General features: G+C 42.7%; 1 protein-coding gene across 1 annotated transcript in view; it reads right to left on the bottom strand.

The window, feature by feature from the left end:
- The window catches only part of T265_15072 (hypothetical protein), a gene marked incomplete at both ends in the record, with an annotated part of 30,416 nt that overhangs the window by 5,202 nt on the left and 4,547 nt on the right, over positions 1–20,667 (bottom strand). Inside the window, 2 exons of the mRNA XM_009176470.1 lie at positions 3,150–3,305; positions 13,847–14,128. Coding sequence (XP_009174734.1) covers positions 3,150–3,305; positions 13,847–14,128 — 438 coding nt within the window. The remainder of the gene's footprint in view (positions 1–3,149; positions 3,306–13,846; positions 14,129–20,667) is intronic.

Genomic DNA, 20,667 nt, shown 5'->3' with positions numbered 1-20,667 from the left:
AGGGCAGTAGGGTTTCTTTGAGGACCCTTCCCTCAATAGTCTGACCTACTCCGCTACAGAAGGTTAGCCTAACCCGAGGGCGCAGGGCGTAATGGATAGCTCTCTCACTCCTGATGCAGCTGCGCACATCAGGTACTTTGGGAGCAGAACCTGATCCTTTGCTTCTAAAAGCATTTCAACCGTATTGAATAATGCGCCGGCGGTCACGGCCAACCAATAGGCGATCAGCGTGCAGGTTTAGGGCCGACCTTTTGTAATCCTTCCTTCATCGGGGGAAGACAGCATCGCTGCTTCCATGAATATAGAGCAGCTGGTCGCCTGAGGGGAACACTATGATAATTTACACTCATATCACAGTGAACGGTATCATTTCACCCCGAGGTCACCTCGTAGCACGATTACTCGTAGTGCTTTGTCTCCAGCTCTCCCTTGGCCTTCCTGGCATGGTTGCAACTTTTGGAACAAAGTTCCAGCCAATGTAGTGGATGGGATCGTCGCAGCACTCAAGCCCGACCACCACAGCAGGATGGGGGCCTCATTTCGAGCACAAAATCATTGTGGGTGCGAGATATTGCGGCAGTTACAGTGAGATAAAATCAAGCATTAACTTTAGTTGTCCACTAATAAAGACAGGGATATCACATTTTGTAGGTATGATAATTGTGGAGGTCACTACGAATAGATCTGATATTTTCGGGTTGGCACAGTTGGGTCGTTTGAGTTTTTTAACATGCCTTTTGTTTGGAGGTTTACGACAAAGAGAATGACCTATTCCTGGAATTTCCTCCGCCCATCATATTTTCCAGGACCCTTAATCAGCATCGGGATTGACTGAAGGGAACATATCCGTAATTCGTTGTGGCACGAAGAAAACTAGTCCACAGTAGGACCGTAAACACACGTAGTAAAATGTCTCCAAGGTGTGGTCAGTTTTTAAAAGTGGGGTCACCAAGGACCTCCACATTTGCTGCAAAACACTGAACGAAGGAATTTAGCACTGAAAACCCTAATCCACGCAGAACTAGACAAAACGATGTTAGCCGCACAAGCTATAAAATTAACTCTGTTCAAAGACTTATTTGGATACGCTTTACTGAAGCTACACTCAAGGAAACATTTACTGGTTGCAGATGGTTGCACATGGTCGTTTATGATTTTTCAGATAAAAACTGGGATCTTATGCTGTTACACAAGGGTTGGATCATCAGCGTCCACGTGATCTTCCACCTCAAACAAGAAATGGTTCAGTCTCAGTTTAGTGCCGATCTCCTCATTTCCAATTATCATCGGCGATTTGGAAGACAGTGCTGCATGACAGGGGCCTGTTTCATCAATACTGAATGCGTCCACTGGTCCCCATCCTTTCACTTCACTTCATAAGGTTTATTGATTGGTACACTGTCTCACAGCTTGGGTTTAAATACTCAACGCTGCTGACAGTACGAGCTTTTGGGGATTTTCAATCGGAAAGATGTCGTTCCCAGGAACGACAGATTAGAAAGGAAGTACAGTACGTTAATGACGCAGCGTTGCCGGCGGTTCCTTTGCGGAACTGTTTACCCCCGGAGAATAAAACACTGCAAGCCTCAGCGGAGATAAGCGGAGAGACCGAAGGGTCGCGGCGGAATGCGTTGCTAGTCGTTGTTGTCTTACAGCTAAAGGCGAAGAAAACATCAGTAAGCAGTAGAATGAATGCTCAAAAACCTAAGAGGATGGTTCATACAAGCTATCGCATCACTCTGGAGGTGAAGCAACAAATCTATCAGCAATTTGTCAGACGTGGAGGTACACGTAGAACACCCTGGACTACAAAGTCTTTCGTGAATTACAGCACCTTCCCACACTCGAGGGATCACAAAATGCTTCCTTGACGAGGTGTCTCTAAGTGGGGTAATGGAATTTAATTGGTATCCGGCGAGACAGAATTTTCTGGTTCGTCTCAGATGTTCGACACCCTTGTATATTCGTGATTCGTTCATAGAAATATAACATGGTCAGGCTGTACGACGGTTACCAGTCTCGTCACCCAGATCATAAGGAGCTGGCGGTCTTTATACCTAGCTAAACTCGATTACGCACAAGTACACACTAAGTTCGCACGAAGCTGTGTTCTCATATAAAAGCCAAAACAATGGCGATCATTAGGGAATCAATCAAGTGTTGTGTTCAGTTGTCGTCTCTTCCATTCATCAGGCGCACCGTATTCAATCAAGCCTGGGACGTTCCAAAGAACGGTACTGTAAGCTAGCTTATCAGCCAATTCAAACCAATCCCTGTAAAAAAGAGATAGATAATGTCGTAGGTCAGCGTATAAGCTATACTTATGTCAAAATGAGAGTCAACTAATAAAAGTGGGTCAACTGCACAAAAAATTTCCATTAGGCTGTTGCTTGGAGAGTAAATCAGCCGTTTGGGAAACTAGTGTCTCCTCTTTTGATCCACTGATTTGTTTCCAGGAGGGGGAACTGCACTAGGAGGGGATTTTGTATCCGTCCGTCCTCTTCTGAAGGAAGGAGGCTGTGTTGACGAGGAATTCGCAAATGCATGTGCACTTTCGTGGTAGTTAGAACATACAGCTTTCGTAACCTCGCTTGATTGTGGTTCCACATAAGATCTCGAAGTAAGAAACAGTTTAAATGCTTTGGAATAGTAGTTTTTAAACAGGGAATACTGTGTCGAGGAGGTTTTGTAACTTCAACCGAGATCTCATTGTACAACTGAAGGAACTATCATGAAAATTAGAGAAGTTTCTTCTTGGTTATCGAGAACTAAATGCAGTCCGTGCCTTACAAATAGCCCGGGAGGATCGGAATTGTGACATTTGGGTTGGTAACATAGCACTAGGTTTTTGACCGCGAGTAGCTGATTGATGTTATAACTATCTTGCACCTTGGTGACAGTCTCAATTCTCTTGAAGCATGCAGTTCATATCACATGGTGTGGTGTTTACTGGCAACTTGAGCTACGATTCTTCTATGAAAGGTCTATGCGAATTGAGTATTTCTTTTTCGAACAAAGTGAAGGAAATTTCAGGCGAGAATTTATCCTGCAAGACGTTGCTGGGTTTAAGCTGACAAAACCAAGCCCGGAGATCGAATATAGGATTCAGAATGGCACCTTAAATAGAGAATGTCGCACACAATACTCACCGAATCCGCTTCAGCTCGCTCGCGAGAGACGATCCACTCACTATCATACATACCCTGGTTAATACCCTCACTGGCCTGATAGCTGAATGGAGTATCGTTCGAATCGAAAGCGCCACCGCGTACTGGCTCATGAACGGGCGCATTGGCTTTTTGTTCCTGTACGATGGTACAAAAAAACAAGATATTAAACGGGTGAGCGTATGCGAAAGATTCTCATCTAAACAACGATAACGCCAAAAATGCGTGCCGAAATGGAATGAAATTTCTTCTGGCCGTCATAGCATCTGAGAAATAATGTTGAGAATGACCCAATATCAATCAGTCGGAACGTCGGCGACCTGAAGCCATACCATACAAATTAGAATTGCGACCGTCGAGAAAGCTGATCAACATAGAACTTACAGAGAAAAAAAGCAATAAAAAGTTAGTGGATGAAGAAAGTGGAGCGCGGTTATTTGGATCTCATGCAAAAATCAATAAACGTTAGATAACTGCGAACGGCTTGTATAAAAGACGATCAGCTTGAATCTAGGTCAACCTGAATCATTCACACACAGAGTGGCGAGGAGGAGCGGTCAAGCACGACGGGCTTCATGTGTGATCATTAGAGTGCAACTGTGCACATAAACCAGTCTAGATACGTAGAGGAATACTAGTGGCAACATGAGCACGGTTCTGATTCGTCAGCTATTAACTTCGTTTTGGAATTATAAACGTGTAACCTGGGTAACAAGATGAGAGGATTTATGGCTCAGAACATCTGCGAACAAGAACTTCTCTGACGACCAGTTTTGGATTTGATAAACAACATTTTGACCCAGCGTTTGAAGCCGTGGGTTGAAAGTTCGGTTCCGCGAACCGCGTGTGTGACCGCTTTCACATAAAATAATGAATGGCCCATGTACTCTTGATGATTAGTCATGCCAACAAGAAGATCTGAAGACGAATATCATAAAGCAGAGATTCAGTAGGGATTCAGGTGAGTCTCCTGTGAAACCCGAATTGGTGTGCAAGTGAGTGCATCGGTCGAAAATCCGTTTCAACTTCGTGTAGTAAAAGAAGCTAGCCTTGTGAACGCCCAATAGTTAGTTTCAGTAACGAAAATTTGCTCCACGGAGATCCACGAGACGACCTCCTTAGACTTCACCCGAACAGCTGAAAAGCATGCAGCTCGTTGGTTGAGCACATTTTACTGAGAATAAGTTAACAATAATTTTCAACTTCCTCCCTTCCTTAAAAGGAAATACTCCACAAGAAATTACCAAGGCGGATGGGAACAGGACATTCATGTCATCAACCAGTTTTCCTACTAAACACAAACGCGAAGAACTCCTAAGTTATGACTTGAAAAGCCTTCTGATCACCGTACAAACTAAGCTCATAGTACGGGAAGAGCGGAAAATTCTCCCGAACCTTTAAATTTAAGGACAACTCCACAAATCGGCGTCTACGCCACAATCGGACAAAGAAAACAAACTCTATGATCAACGGTTGAACTCGAACAAATCCGAATCTTTCAGTGACCGATTTTCATGGGTGATTTAAGTGCTGGGGTCATCAATGATGAGGCAAGATGAAGACACTGGGACTCTCTAAAATCGAACAGCAGAACCAAAACTGAGATCACTGACAGTACGTGCAGCATCGAAAATTTCGATAACAAACACGTGGTTCAGTGTGCGGCGATCAACGCTTACGACCCACTGGTTCGGTTGTGCATTCAACGCAAACAGTGCACTGATCATATAAATAGGTAGTTGCAACAGAGAAACTAACATAGTGCAGTTCAGTTTATCACCCATGTACCATGTACCAAAAGCATGTTGGTTTCAGTTGTTACAGCATCGGCCACCGCTAAATGGGAGAGCATAGGAGATATGGTCAAGTGATGGCATAATCAATTAGTCCGCATTAAATCGGTCCAGTTATTTCAAAGGTTATAGTTTTGATGCATGACGATTGCGTTTTGGTAAACAGTACATATGAATAGGTCGAAATGAGTTCGATGAATGCAGTTCACCGAGCTCAAAAACAACCGACTCAGTTGGCAAGGATCAGTTGGCTATCGATCGATCAAACATGAGTCCACACCATAATTCACGATGAACTTTTGACTGACTTTCTTCTGGCTCACTCATTCTATATACACACAAGTTCATTACAGCATAGTTGTACTAGATTTATCTAGTGAAGCGCCAAACTTCTGTGTTTTGAATCTTAAAATCATTACTCTTGAGTTCGCCAGACTTTTCCAATCGGTGTCCAGTTTAGTTCTGAATGAAGCATAGGGAATTAGGGTGTACTGAGATTCAATTCTGAGAACAATCCTAAAGAGAAACCCTTAAAGAATTTTTCCGGTATTGTTTTTTTGCACAAGCAGAACAATCCGCCGAAAAAGCAACTGAGCAAAGCCAGGGTTGTGCGGGTGGTGCGCACCATAAAAAGACGCTTCCGTTACACAAACCTTTCAAAATGACCAATGTCACGTTGGTACCGTTTAACTATTAAGATAAGTGCAGTAGCTCGAAGGTATGCGATGGGTTTTTCTAGGCGATGACCACCAGATGAAGAGCATATCCGGAAGTGACATAGGTCAGCAGATTACTTTGATCAACGTTATTAAAAAAGATACTTCATGAGTAGCGTCTTATGTCAACAGTATCTACTAAGATATCTCGAATATCGTGCGCACTAAAACAAGAGACCACTTCTGTGCAACACATTCAGTTGAGAAGTATCACAAACGAGACGTCCAGCTGGGTCTCTTGTTGACATCAACGTAGTTCACGAATGAGTGCATTTTGCGAATTTTGTACAATCTGGGCTCAAGTGGAAAAAAAAGTTTGACGGAAACTACGAAACTACGCTTATCTGATGAGGCCAAAGAAGGGCGAGACCGGTCATGGGTTGTTGAAGAGTTTTTAACAGTCTGATGAGCAATCTATTCTATTAAGGAAATAAAACTTCGGATCCTATCTTTGGTGACCCCTGTTAACTCACATCCGGTTTAGACTAGACCAGTGTACGCAACTCGAAAGGATAGTGTTTGCTGAGTAACCATACAGCAATAAGATAAATGAGTAGAAATATACCAGCTCAGTTTACAGATGAAAGTTATGAACGAAATTCGAAGAAGTGGTTCGACCAGACAGGAGCAACATGGCTACAAGAACGATGGATGCTAATCGGTAAGTACAAAACGTTCGCAGCTCAGTTTGATTTGGCAAATCACATCAGAGGGAGAACAGTTTAAATGATATTGATCAAATTCAGAAGGCTCAGGAACCTACTGTTGGTCTGCGATGCTTATGTTTCTTACCCAGTGAAACAGCCCTGACAAAGCCACGCTCATACTTGACGGGCGAAAAACTACCTTAATGTAGAAGTGGGCATGTGATGAACCAATGTTAACTAGAAGAAAACAGTCGACAGTGTGCTTAAAAAGTAAGGATTCCGGCCATTGGCTTACACTTAAGCTCCATCCCAACTCTTGTCATAAGACCTCATTCGATGTCCAATCTTTGCTGCTCTGCCTCTATGAATGTGAAATGTTTTATGTACATGAATGACAAAAGTAAGACTTTTATTCGGTCCCAAAGGTGGTGTCTCTGTGGAGGGATCGCTAGACCCATGATGGCGGTAAACGCGAACCGCGATACCTTGCAAACGAAGCTTATCCAGCTCAGAGGTTCTCAGATACTTTTTTCAGTCTTAGCTTCGTATGCACAACGCTTTCACATCCTTATCTAGTGTGCATTATTTAAACAGCTAAATATCACTTTGCCCAGCAGGGATCCGTCAGATGAGAGGTGAAAACCCTAGAGATTGCATAGTAGCATCTCCATTCGTGTGTGCTTCAGAGTGCCATCGCATCTGATAAAAGAACACCCCTTGGATGGACACGTCAAGTCCTTTCTTCGTGACGAGATGAATACCAGGCTGACGATCCTCTAAAAAATGCCCAGGATCCACAGACGAGAAATTTACAAGGCAGAAAGTTGACTGCGCTCAGAACTTTCTCCGCTCAACGTGATTCGGGGAATGCAATAAACAGTGACTTGACTCACTCCACTGTTCAGGGTAGCCACCACATATTTGTTTGTGCAAACAGAAATCAAAGTGCATTCTTTCGAATATGGATCTTGGCCGAATATCGTTTTTATGACATTTCGTCAGTGCATTGCAAGCGTGGTCAACTGTTACGACTAGTTTCACTTATTAAGGAACACATTGCCCACATTAGATAAAGAGGCTTCGTAATCACGTCTAACCGGCAAACAAAAGCTGACTCGAATTGGACGACATGTCTGAGCTCACAACCAGTTGTATTTGTTAACGGCATAAGGCCACCAGAAACGAATGGATTTAGATTATGTCGGTTTGTTCACGCGGGCTCGAAAGCTATGACCAACAGATATAGTGCAGCATGTGAAGTACCATGTTGGCACACTGTATTATCATGCAAGACCTTTCCTGAAGGCACGTGTACATCGGTGTTCGATTGGACGAAATGACTACACTAATGTATCACAAATAGCCACAGATTGAACCATACCGTCGTCACCATAAAGATTCACCACCAATCTTGCTTCCCCGTCATTTACTGTGGGTTTTAATCGACCCCGCGGGAAACGACGACCTAGATATTGCGGTGATTCTCCACAACACCATTTTTTAGCCATCACGCACCGGGAACTGGAAATTAACTGCCAGATAGAAATGAATCCCAGTATGCCGCGTCTTCGTTCAGCAGAAGTGACGACCGAAAAAAACGATCAGACTATGGGGTGGTGAGTAATTTTGTTATAATTTTTTTCAGTGATACATATAATGAAATAACGTACCATTAGATTTTCGCCAAAATGCATACTTAGTTTGTCTGCGAGGTACGGGTAGACAATCGAAGCGTGCATCATAACTAACCCATTTTGTAGCGATAGGCAAATTCCGCCTTTAAGTTATTGGGACTGTCTAGGAGTTATCCTCTCACATATCAGAACAAGAGTGCTACTTGGATCGGAAACTGGAGAATTCCATCGGCCCTTCCAATGTGTCATATGCAGGTGATTGCATACGTCGTACGTATCATTTCCTGAAGCGTCATTTTACAATCCACGTACCGAAAAAAACGTTAGTTACACAGTGGAATGCTATGGATCAGCTCACTTTAAATTACCCTATTCAGAAGACATGCTACGTCCATCTTGATGAGAAAGCACGCTTAAACGAAAGGATCGAACAAGAAGTCAAGTCTAGAAAGAAAGAGACTGGAGGTGATTCAGTATAGAATGTTGTTTCAACACCTAACTGTTTCGAGTGGTGGCTTTGTATCCTGTAGTGATACAGCGGATAAATGACGAGAGTAAGAAATCACTGTAATCTGTAGTTTCAAGGGGGAAATTCCGAGGGACTGTTTATAAGGCAAACAATCTCACAGTCTTAAACCAATCAGGAACGAGAGCCAAGTTTTGACTTTATTTGCGTTTCCGAAGAGTAAGGACGAAGGATGGTCTTGAAGGGCGGCAGTGTCGGATTAAACCAAATGCCCGATTTAAAACTATTTTGCTAAGACATGGGATGACTATGGCCCAAAAGTTTTTAGAAGTAAGTTGATGCGTATAAAAAGGATGGGACTGCGGACAATCGAAAATGCCTTGGTTCACCGCTTAATGGGGCATCAGGAGGTTCGCGTCACACACGCGTTGCACGATATAAGTAATCAGCACGTAAACATGGCGAAACTGATGAGATCCTAACTGCTTCATTCCACGAAGAGACATGAACAGAGTGTGACACATGGAACAAAACGGAGTGCAACAAAGTATAAAAAGACATAAATTCGTGCTTTGGGCCAAAAGTGAGAAAATTGAAGGAGACCTAGTGGAGTCGCCTGTTTCATACACTCCATATAGCCACTCATATACCACTAACGCGTTAACTGACTGTTCACCGCGCCACTCCCGGCTTCCCGTCGGTACGTAGGTGAACTTCGTATCTGCTCTGTGATCAGAGGCAGGGATCAATGTCACCATACTCCAGTGAAGACCACAAGGTGGTGACATGGAAGTCTGCCTGATGATGACACAAAGTGCGTTATACCACGTACCATACGATCAAGCATCCAGAGTATGTTTGGTTTCACTGCAGATTTCGGTACTGACCAACTACGGTCGACTTCACAGCTGTGTTGCTGAGGTTCACAGAGCGATGAGAAGAGTAGCATGCTTTAGAAGGATGGTTGAAACAGAGGAAAACCAGATTTGATCGTCCGTCCCATCGACAAATGATGAGACGTAAATAGCTGTTTCGAACCACAAATTGTCCCAAAGGGAGTCCATCGTTGTTCACGCCGCTTTGCTAAGCTTTAGTATCGCAGCGATCAGTTGACTCACCCGTGTGCTATTTTTAAGTTCACCTCGAAATCGCTTGACGTACGGGATTTCCACCGCTCAGTAGAGCGTCGAGAAAGACCATCCAGGGAGCGTGAGACTGCAACATGACTCGCCTTCAGCCATTATCTAGAACAAGCTTGTGTTGCCACCCAGTGGTCTCTCATGCAGCCACGTACGTTAATATCATTTAGCATTCAGCAAATTTCACAGACCACGATAGTCTACCACAAATGTGAACGTACGGATGGAGCGGTAGACAGTCAAAGCATTTGCTCCATGTGTAGAGAAAGGGCTGACCCCACGTGTAGTTTCCGAAAACACCACACACACACACATTGACAAAGGCATAGAGTAAAATTTAGAAAATACGTTACAACAAGAAGCCCAATAAATCCGTAACCCCAACATTATAAAAAAAATCTGATTGGGGGCCCGAGACCAAATTAATTCGCAATAACAACAAAAAGCGAGTGCCAAAATCGACGTCCCGATAAAGTACAGACGAAACACGGACGAAACATATTTTGAAAGGCAACAGCCTACCTGTGTAGCAGCCTTCTCCTAAAACAGACAGGAAAGCAAAATAGCATCGACTGCAAAGCGGGATAAAGTGTATACAGAAACCAATAAAAAAGGGAAAAACACGGATAGACAAATGCGTGCTCGTGGACTTGGTTTACCGGTTGTCTTCTCAATCGCTATCCAACAGAAGCTCTACTAAACCGCAGCTATCGTTCAATTGATTAACACCCGACGTAACTATGCGGTTTTACCGCCGAGTTTCCTAAATGCGTATGCTACCAACACAAAACGAGAAGTGCTACATACGAGAGCCCAATAACAGCATTCCCGTGAAAACCAGATTCGCTATTAAGTGTTTAAAGGAATCACCAAAAAGAAACTACAGGGTTAGCTGACCATACAAATCCATCCCACAGGGGTTCGCATCGCGGTCACATTTTGCCTCTAAACTGAGGTATGGGACCCCAATCATTTTGGTTTCAGGTAAACGTCCAATAATCTGGTGCTGGCTAATTGCCTGCTTAACACCGTTTGTCATGTGTAACCTATAACCTCATAATCTTGTCTCTATAATGATGTTCGTTCCAAAGAGGTTTTGGCTTTTAGAACAGAAGTTGAAGACTGTATAGTAGCCACCTACTAAAAAATATCACGCATTGGAAATGGGATATGCCTTCATTGATGAGGGGATAAGAAACGCATTCCTTATCACGAATTGACTGACATAAAACCAGTAACTTATTGACACGTGTTAAACTTACGGAAAGATAAGACTTTGATGCCCCAAATAATCCCAGTTTAACAGCACGAGCAGAGCTAGTATTCCTATGACTTCACTGCAGCAAAAGAACGTGCTCGCACGTGAGAAAGCTGAATGAGTTCGACATAGCCCAGTAATTGAGATGCAACCTACAGACCAGGAAGTTAATGTTTCGGACTCAATCATAACCCTGACTATGCCTGGACGGCTGACCGATAAACTATCAGCTTACTCTGGGCATGGATTATCAACTTTTGGTTACATTTCGAAGAGACAAATGTGTCTCATGATCTGTCGGTACTGTTTCTTCACAAAATACGGACGCCCTGAAAGTCGACTGCATTAGCGAAGTTGAATCCTCTGGATAGGCTGTCTGAAAGAATCGACCAGTGGCGACCCGAGATCTATTGACAGGGAATCACAAGGCAGTGAATTCCAAAAAGAGAAGGGTCACAATACAGACTACCTATGGGGACAATTGAATGGATGAACCCACGTTATACATAATAAAGTGATATTGATATTTTTACCGAGGTTCCGTCCTTTAAGTGGAGTCCACCTATGCTGAGAAGCTAGGGTATCACACGGTCGTTTTAGTTTTGTTGGGAAACACTAAGACTATACGAATGACTAGAGAGATTCAAATTCGCGGTTTTCGGGCTATCGGTTGAACACTATGGTCTGTAGGCATGCATGACAGATCAGCATTATGATTAGCGGACTTTAATGGTTCCTGTCGACCCGATCAGATTTTTTCAAGCATTTTAGTGGATTCTTAGTGAACGATTTTGGAGCTGCAAAATGAAACTTGTGGAAGAAGCAGAATAAAACAGTTACCTCGTTAGACGGACTGTAATACGCACCTTTAATTCCAATGAAGTCAAGAAAAACAAAACAAAAGCGTAGTGCAACTGTGGTGTGCTTGGACAGGTAGAGAGAAATTTGAGGTTATGCGCGATGACTGGCTGGCGAAAAGTGGACGACTGCCAACCCTCGCCGCGTAAAGATCGGGCAGGTTTACGCTATTTTATATTTGGCTCCGCTGCGCTAGAGATAACAATTTATGGTCACCATCACTCAGCATCTCGGTCGCGACTTCATGGCTTCCGCGAGCAATTAATCCAGCGTCTGGTGACAAGTCTGAGCGGTTGGCAATTATTGGATCGAGAGTGAGCATACAAGTAGATTCACCACACGGCGGTTCGCCTTGAACTGTTCCAATGTAACGTATTAATTCACCAGAAAAAACAGAAGATACTACACAAAACACTCGTATTGCTTCTGTTATGTCTTGTTATGTTATGTTATATGTTATGTTATGTTATGTTATGTTATGTTATGTTATGTTATGTTATGTTATGTTATGTTATGTTATGTTATGTTATGTTATGTTATGTTATGTTATGTTATGTTATGTTATGTTATGTTATGTTATGTTATGTTATGTTATGTTATGTTATGTTATGTTATGTTATGTTATGTTATGTTATGTTATGTTATGTTATGTTATGTTATGTTATGTTATGTTATGTTATGTTATGTTATGTTATGTTATGTTATGTTATGTTATGTTATGTTATGTTATGTTATGTTATGTTATGTTATGTTATGTTATGTTATGTTATGTTATGTTATGTTATGTTATGTTATGTTATGTTATGTTATGTTATGTTATGTTATGTTATGTTATGTTATGTTATGTTATGTTATGTTATGTTATGTTATGTTATGTTATGTTATGTTATGTTATGTTATGTTATGTTATGTTATGTTATGTTATGTTATGTTATGTTATGTTATGTTATGTTATGTTATGTTATGTTATGTTATGTTATGTTATGTTATGTTATGTTATGTTATGTTATGTTATGTTATGTTATGTTATGTTATGTTATGTTATGTTATGTTATGTTATGTTATGTTATGTTATGTTATGTTATGTTATGTTATGTTATGTTATGTTATGTTATGTTATGTTATGTTATGTTATGTTATGTTATGTTATGTTATGTTATGTTATGTTATGTTATGTTATGTTATGTTATGTTATGTTATGTTATGTTATGTTATGTTATGTTATGTTATAACTTGTAGTTATCAACCAAGTCATTCGTCTACTGAAAGGTTTGGTATGTGATTCCACGCACGGCTGACTAGGCACACAGAAAATTATTTACCTCACCACCAGTGAAACAAAAATGCACTGATTGTGCCATTAGTCCGTGCACGTTCCACTGAAACGCAAGCAGCTGCGTTCACAGCTTATCTGTTACTTCTACTAGAAATTAGGTCGATTATGGATCATGGGCTAGCAAAGCATTAAATAGTTGGCTTTGAATGAAAATCTAAGAAGGGTGGAGATAGTCTTTGAAAAGTCGAAGAATCCTCCATAGATACAACTATGAAGTAAGGTATTTGGCATCCCCTGAAAGTGCCTTTAACTCGAAGATCGCACATCAAGCCGTGACTGACTGATACAATTGGTAGATGGCCTATCCTGAGCAACTCAAAAGTGAGCAGCTGCAGCACCCTTTCGGTGCCTAGTTGCCATGCTACCTGAAGGAAGCACGAGGGCTGGTATACTGTCACGATGCCAAAGCCTAGACAGAGGAAGTCGAGAGGCAGAGGTCGGGTTCGAACCACGGACCTTCAGGTCAGTAAATTCGCGCTCTTACCACTTAGACCATCTAGCCCCCCCCCTGAGCAACTCAGCGAAGGCGAATTTCCCTACTCCCATCCACCATAAAGTGGTCATGAAAACCCTATTCGGACAACGATATCCGACGCAGTTAGTCGACAGGGCCGTCTTTGCAAAGAAGACAAATTGGCGAATGAAATGTTCTCCAAAACATGCAAGATCCAGCTGAAATGCGATTGTGAAACCAAATCCTGCGAACGATGATTTGACACCCAGTGGAACCGATATGACGTATCAATCAGTGAGTGAGCGTTGAAAAACAGATAGGTGTGAAAAACATCCGAATACATTACTACCGACAGGTCATACCAAAGTGTCCACTTACCTGTGGGATCATTTGCATAAGTTTAGCCATATCGTTTGACAGCATATCGTCCACTGCTTTGACCAGTTTCGGCTGCAAACTTGGAAATGTGCGGAAGTCATGAAGTGCGAGACATTCTTGCATTCGTTGAACATTGGGAAAATCACCCAGGGATATGTGGTGCAAGCGCGACAGGGTTTCGTACACTTTGCCCAAGTTGTTGATCAGTTCCTTTTTCTTGGCATCCTTCCCCATTATTGCGGGCATTTCATTCTTTAGATGACCAATTATATAGGCGTGGACCTATTCGCCATCCAAAAAAAGAAGATGAAGGTGAGTATTGAAGCGATAATAACGATGTTTCTTCGATAAAATTATGTAAATCTGGTCAAAAAACGAACGGGAAACGCAAACAAGCAAGGGACGGGTGGTGTTTGTCGTTCAATTTAACGCATTCTCAGAAACCATGACGAGTAAACCAACAAGAGCAGCTGAACAGTAAAAGACAAGTTGAGAAATTGATCGCCATATGGAGTAAGTGGTAAAGGGAAACACGACTGATTTTTAGGACTGTATCAAAGGATTAGAAAGCAACATTATGGGATGCAGCAGCTGTCTCTCACAAACAGACAAGGGACCACTAGGACACCAGAGAGAGAAATACCCCACCTGGTTCGTAACACGAATTCCGACCACAGTTTGAAACATACTTGACTCGTAAGTTCATTGAAAGCTCTACAGAACGCAAACTCCAGAAACTCAGCATGAACTATTAACAGGAACCGTCAAACTCCAACTGTTTCTGATGATATTCACACGAAAGTAGGAATAAGGTGGCAACACCCCGAAGAGATAAGGCTAATATATTTTTCTGCCAGTATCTGTAAGAGTCTCTATGAATACTGCAGGGAAATAGCGGAGGAAAGCAAAATTTTTCTCAACTACTTAGAAGAAGTTCACAAGTCCTCGTCCACGGACACAACTCACCGAGTGTCGCAGCTGTGGGTATGTTATGGGTAAATGGTCATGAAAAAGAGACAATTTCTACTGCATTATGTAGGCAGTAAGTTAAAATGTAAGTTAAAATGCCCCTGCGGTGTTGCAGTCTTAGCGTAAGATTCCTGCGCAACCTGATTTTGATGTTTCTTAAAATCAGATATCACATGAGTTAGATATTCCGCATGTTTAAGCTTTCACGATCAATGAGGGTCAGTCCCTTTCATTCAGATTTCGTGATCGGTGATGAAAATGGTTGGGAAAAGGGTCCGAGAGGAACCAGTTCGCTCAAAAGATCTAGCAGAACTACTCAACAACAGCTCACCTTAAGCTTAGTTTCAACTAAGCCAGACCTGTGCTGTGCACAGATGTAGACCTCAGCTGTCATGCTCCCCTAAGTTATTCCAGAATGTCGATGGTTGAACTTGGTTAACTGAATAGTATGTCCTAACGACCCGATCGACGGCTGAAGAATCATCGCCAAGCTCGCGAAAAGAGATTGTTCCGCTAGGGTTACTTTGTTACGAAGCAGCTGACATGTTGGTCTGAATAATGTAGTTGTGTGAGGTCTTTTTAACCACTTTCCACATTCTTGTTAACCACTTTTTGAGCGAAATTTCACACTAGTGCTGCTACACGTCTACTAATCGATGGTTTTTAAAGAACTTCGAACAGCCTACAGAGACCTTGCTTTCACAAGAAGTTAGCGAGTTAAAGCAGGTTGACCCTCGAATAAAAACATACGAGTGTTTCAAACTCAGAATCCAGGAAAAAAGACGTGTGTTTCAGCGTTAATAAATAAATCCTATGTCCTGGCCAAACGGAGACTTGTGATTCTGATTGGGTTACTGAAAACCTGAGGTGTACTTTGTGTATGGCTATCAGCACACAAGATATAAGTCAGATACGCCCGTCGGTAAGCATACTTTGGACAGAATCCAATGGACTGACGTGGTTGAAAACGACAAGGTCCGAATGAAATAAGGATTGTTTCAGACTTTCGAACAGAGTGAGACTCAACAATGAACTAATTCATCCTGACAAACTGCATCTCCAGACAAAACGCACATCCCATCAAGCATGGAGAGCTATCAGTAACGAGGAGTCTTCTAACGTATTCCTGTCGGTGGAAAGTAATCAAAATTAACAAGTATACTTATTTAGACAACCTGGAATCCACAATAAAGTGCATCAAATAAACCAACTGAGCTATTTGAGAACGAATCCAAGGACAAACCGTTGGCCTGTATCGTCCAATTTAAGCACGGTTCCCTTAAAAGTGCAGGACTGTGTAAGCTTCAGCGCTATATTAACACGAGCATACATAGCTGGTGACACGCTTGATGATGAACGTCAAGCTGAAATTGCGTCACAATTTGTCCTTAGCAAATATCCTTTGAGTATGAGTTACAAGGTGGTGCTGCTGTGACCCGATCTTAAGGTCAGTATGTGTCTCCTTGGACCTAACTGAAGACGGTGCGAGATACGGCTATGAACGGATACCACCAGCGTTGTTTGCTGTTAATCCTTGTCCAATTTGTCTGGCAGAGTCAAAATGTGAGCACATTAGTAATCCCATGAATAGCGAGATGAAACCCCGTGATTTTCGCATCAAGGATTTCTTCACTGCGATCCACTGTCGTCATAGAACTAAACAAGTAAAACTCACCCCTGAAATCGCTCAATTACCCACTTATTTAGATGAAAGTAGGAATACCTTTTGGTAGTGACCTACGATTACCGGTGGACTCCTACTATTCTGTGGGATCAGTTTGAAGAACAAAACTTAATTCACCTGAAGTTTGGGATATTTCACACAGGGTAATGAAGCGTAAACAAAGTGTGATCACTTGTTATCTGTCGAATTCCAAAGAACCGTTTTGGTGGCGTTAAAATGGATCTCGAAAATTTATTACTCCGGTCACATTTAAAGTTGGTCACGTAGTTCATAGGCTACTTGTTTGATTCAGCTGACAGGCTGTGATGAACCCCATGCAGATCCATGGTCACTGAAAGCCAGTCTTAGCACCGTGTATGTGTCGGTGAAGATATTCCAATAAAATTACCATCATGCCACGGCCTACCAAAGTCATCCCTCAAAAGAAAAAGTATCAATGCAAAGGAGATATCTCAATATTGCCTTGTAGGAAGACTAACTTATCGTCACTAGACCTCATTTCCTTGTTTAGCTTTTTCACTTCACTACTTCATTTAAGTACATCAGAATGGATGCACAACGGCAAAAAACGCACGGTCTGAAATATTGTTGTGCCAACGATGGTAACGATACTGGGTAATTCGTGAAAAAAACACCATTTCCGGCCCAAAGCTCATCACTTACCCACCAATGCAGCCAAAGAAGGTAATCGATTCTGGGAACAATACAGTCACTGGACAAGAATCACTGTAGGTCCATGAAGTTACTAAGATTTTAGCCACGCTGTTCTTCAACCTGACAGTAATCGCTCGAACTAACGGAAACGAGATTTCCTTTGTATTAAAGTAAACAAAAAGGAGATAGGCCTACTCCCGAAGGTCTGTTGTAATTCGAGGTAAACAAATGGTCTGGTCATCCCACTAACGCCAACAGTAAATAAACAGGATCCGATCGAAACGGGTAGGCGGATGATTCACGCTTATGTGAGAGCCCGTCATGGTTCTTACCGGTCGAAAGACCGGTCGCGCACACCTGAAACGAGTTCGGAAGAAATCTGTAGCAACAGATGCATAGACTAACATGAACCTGACAGATTCCACGCAACAGATGCCAACATAAGGCGCCCGGAGAACCTTCAACAGTAGTTGGGAAAAAGGGAGAATGGCGTTCGGAAGAGAAACACACAAAAACTTCCTGATGCTCCAAAACAACGGAGTACTACTTTTGGGATTCTGTTGTTAACCTCCGAGTAGGAAGATATGACCGACAGTCGCACAGATTCATAAGATAGTGACGCAAGTTGAGCCTACCGAGATAGATAGCTTTCACTGGGTAAGTTTGCCTTTGAAGTGTAATATATTACGCAAAAGCTCCATAAAAGTGAGCGAATCGTCACATCTTGATTTTACGATCAAATAAACAGAAAAGCAGTCCTGTAGTAACCTAACCTGACAACAATGGTCTCAACAGCAGATCGAACGTTAAGAATGAGTTAGATGCAAATGGACGAGAAAGAGATTAAACGGTAGAAAAACAGGCCAAACTAAGTAGTATAAACAGGAGCAACTGTCCCCAACCGGTAGCGGTTAGGGAGGTAGTACCAAGCTGTATGCAGTGGACATCATAAAACCTGGCGAAATGCACTCATTTGCAAACAAATTTGGTTTTGGGAGAGACACACCTGGAACCCAGCCGATCTTTCGTTTGTGAGCGGTTTGAATGGATATGGTGGCTAGTTAGCTTAATTTAGTCAAACCGTGGTTGCCACATTTGGTTCTTCGTCAAGGTAAACTCCCAACGAATAAAAGGGCTATCATCAGAAGCAGACGTTCGCCATTCGTACGATCAGCAAAATCACACTTGCCGATAAAAGCTATTGGAAATCGAGGAATGGAGCGGCTTATGATGATCCACTCGTCCACCGAAGGGAAGATAACTATCAACTGCGACAATCATCGATAAGGAGAGAAGCAATCAATTTGGACGGTGTTCACTGAGCTCCTGGTAACACCCGAGCAAAATCAGGTAAATAAATAAAGAATGCACGCGCGTGGCTAAAGAGAGGTCGTGAATAAGTACGCCTTGGTCAATTCCTTTAGCTTCAAGGTGGCAAAGATCAGAAACACGAAGCCGGTTGACGAGAAGAGTTAACTCCCTACTTGGAATGCTAACAGTAAACACAGGATAGCAAGCACACGATTCTACGTGGTTGGAACACTTGGACATCTTCGAAGTCATTAAATGAAACTGACCGGAAGTCGGTAAACTAGTACTATGCCAAAACCACTATTACACTGGCGTCAGAGTTTGTTTGGCCTCCAAATGTGATAGACAGGAGTGCATTCAAGTGCAGATTCGGACAAGAGGAGTAGCTGACAGACACGGCGGGAATTCACTTGATACCACCTCGTGCTTCAATCGTACGGATAACCTTCTTCGATAGCCAATCATCCATGTACATGCTGTTGATTAGGATACATTGTGGTTGTCCTGCTTTTCAAATATCTGCAGTGAAACTAAAAGTCTGATCCGACAAGAACAGGTTGACGGATTCGGTATGGCATTCCATTGAGACAGATGAACACGATGAGTTTCTTCGGCCTATCCCAGGAACAGGCATCGGTTCCGGGGGGACGCGCACTAGGTCCTTGTTGAGCAAGAACCCCGGTGTGGGCCCTTGAGTGTAGAATGTACTGCATCTGAAAGTCGAACATATGGCCTCACGGATCAGTCGAAAAAGTTCCTGCGCAAATAGGGGAAGGACAGTCTGCCCTGTGGTAGGTAGGATACACCTACGTTGTGACAGATAATTTAGCGGTCAAAGGTATATCTTTGCACTGTCTCCGAGTCCACTCGGTACCACCCGCGTTTTACCAGTGTTAACATTGTCTTGTCAGCCACAGTACAGTCGGCGTCGGCTTAACGGTGCACTTGAATGGTGCAAAATGATTGGAACCGTTTGGTGCTCGGTCAGTCAAAGTTATGCGAGATGCACTACAAAAACCAGATAAATCCAAATGTGTAGATGACAAACTGCTTTGTGAGTCAATTACACGGCAAAAAGTTAACGATAACACAAGCCGACATGACAGTGCACACCGCAGACTGTCCATTGGCGACAGCATGTTTTTCTATACCGGTCTAACAGCACACTTCGCCTCTCGTTGTCTTCTGATTGTTTGGAATCACGAGTGCGTTCCATAGACCACATAGGCAAAGAATGGTCCTAAAATGATGTATCTTTCCACCAAGAACTGGGTCTCGTTCGAATGTGAGGAACGGTAATGTTTCGAATTAGTGTTCTACCAATGTAGCTCAGGGTTTTCGAGACAAAAACAAATTAGCTGCCGGGTACGACCTCGGCCATAAAATCACAACCACCACCGATTTGGTTATTGTTATGACACTGGGAGGTCCACCATCAAACCTTAATACCACCCACAGGGTAACCACAACCGAGATAAACAGTTAATATGCTCCGAAACAATCGGGTGTCATGTCGCACTTGAATAAAAACAAAAGAATGGAACTGATGACGATTGAAAACCTCTCCCGGAGGAAGAATTTGAGTACCAAACAGTGCAGAGCGTATGCCATCAACTGGCGGTGAAATTTTATGAGCTGACCGGAAATCGGGCAGCTGAAAGTAAATAAGACGGCGATGGATTGAGGTCAACATCACCACACAAGAAAACACCGACCATACCGCAATGAGAAGCAATGCATTGAAAGCTGGAACCGGGTAGAATACTAGCAATCATTTGAACATCTACACTGTATGTAGGAGTCAGAAGTCGCAAGTGCAATAACCTTCTCGTCGTTACAACTATGGGCTTTAAAAATTTTGATTAACAACTTATTGTATCACACTTGAAGAGGACACGTGGGAATACGCTGTTGCCGACGGTGAAGCGAGCCCTCATTTTAGGACAAACCGTGAGACAGGAAACCGGTTGTCTATGACCTTTCAAAGTAACTCGATTAACTTTGCGTGGTGACGGAAAGGGACCAAAGTGGACAAGCCGGAAGAACCATCCTGGATCAAAGTTGTTACAGTCACTCAGTAGAGTTACCCTTGAGGAGATGACTCATTTCAAGGAACATGTACGTTTACACGTGATTGTAGCTACTCCAGAAAAGCCACCTAAATTTTGAATTGGGGCTTATGGTGAATGCTGCTGAACCGTCA

This window comes from Opisthorchis viverrini (genome assembly GCF_000715545.1).
Source record: "Opisthorchis viverrini unplaced genomic scaffold opera_v5_340, whole genome shotgun sequence".
NCBI classification, from domain to species: Eukaryota; Metazoa; Platyhelminthes; class Trematoda; order Opisthorchiida; family Opisthorchiidae; genus Opisthorchis; species Opisthorchis viverrini.
The sequence above is the reverse complement of the archived record's forward strand: the minus strand, read 5'-3'. Positions and strand labels throughout refer to the sequence as shown.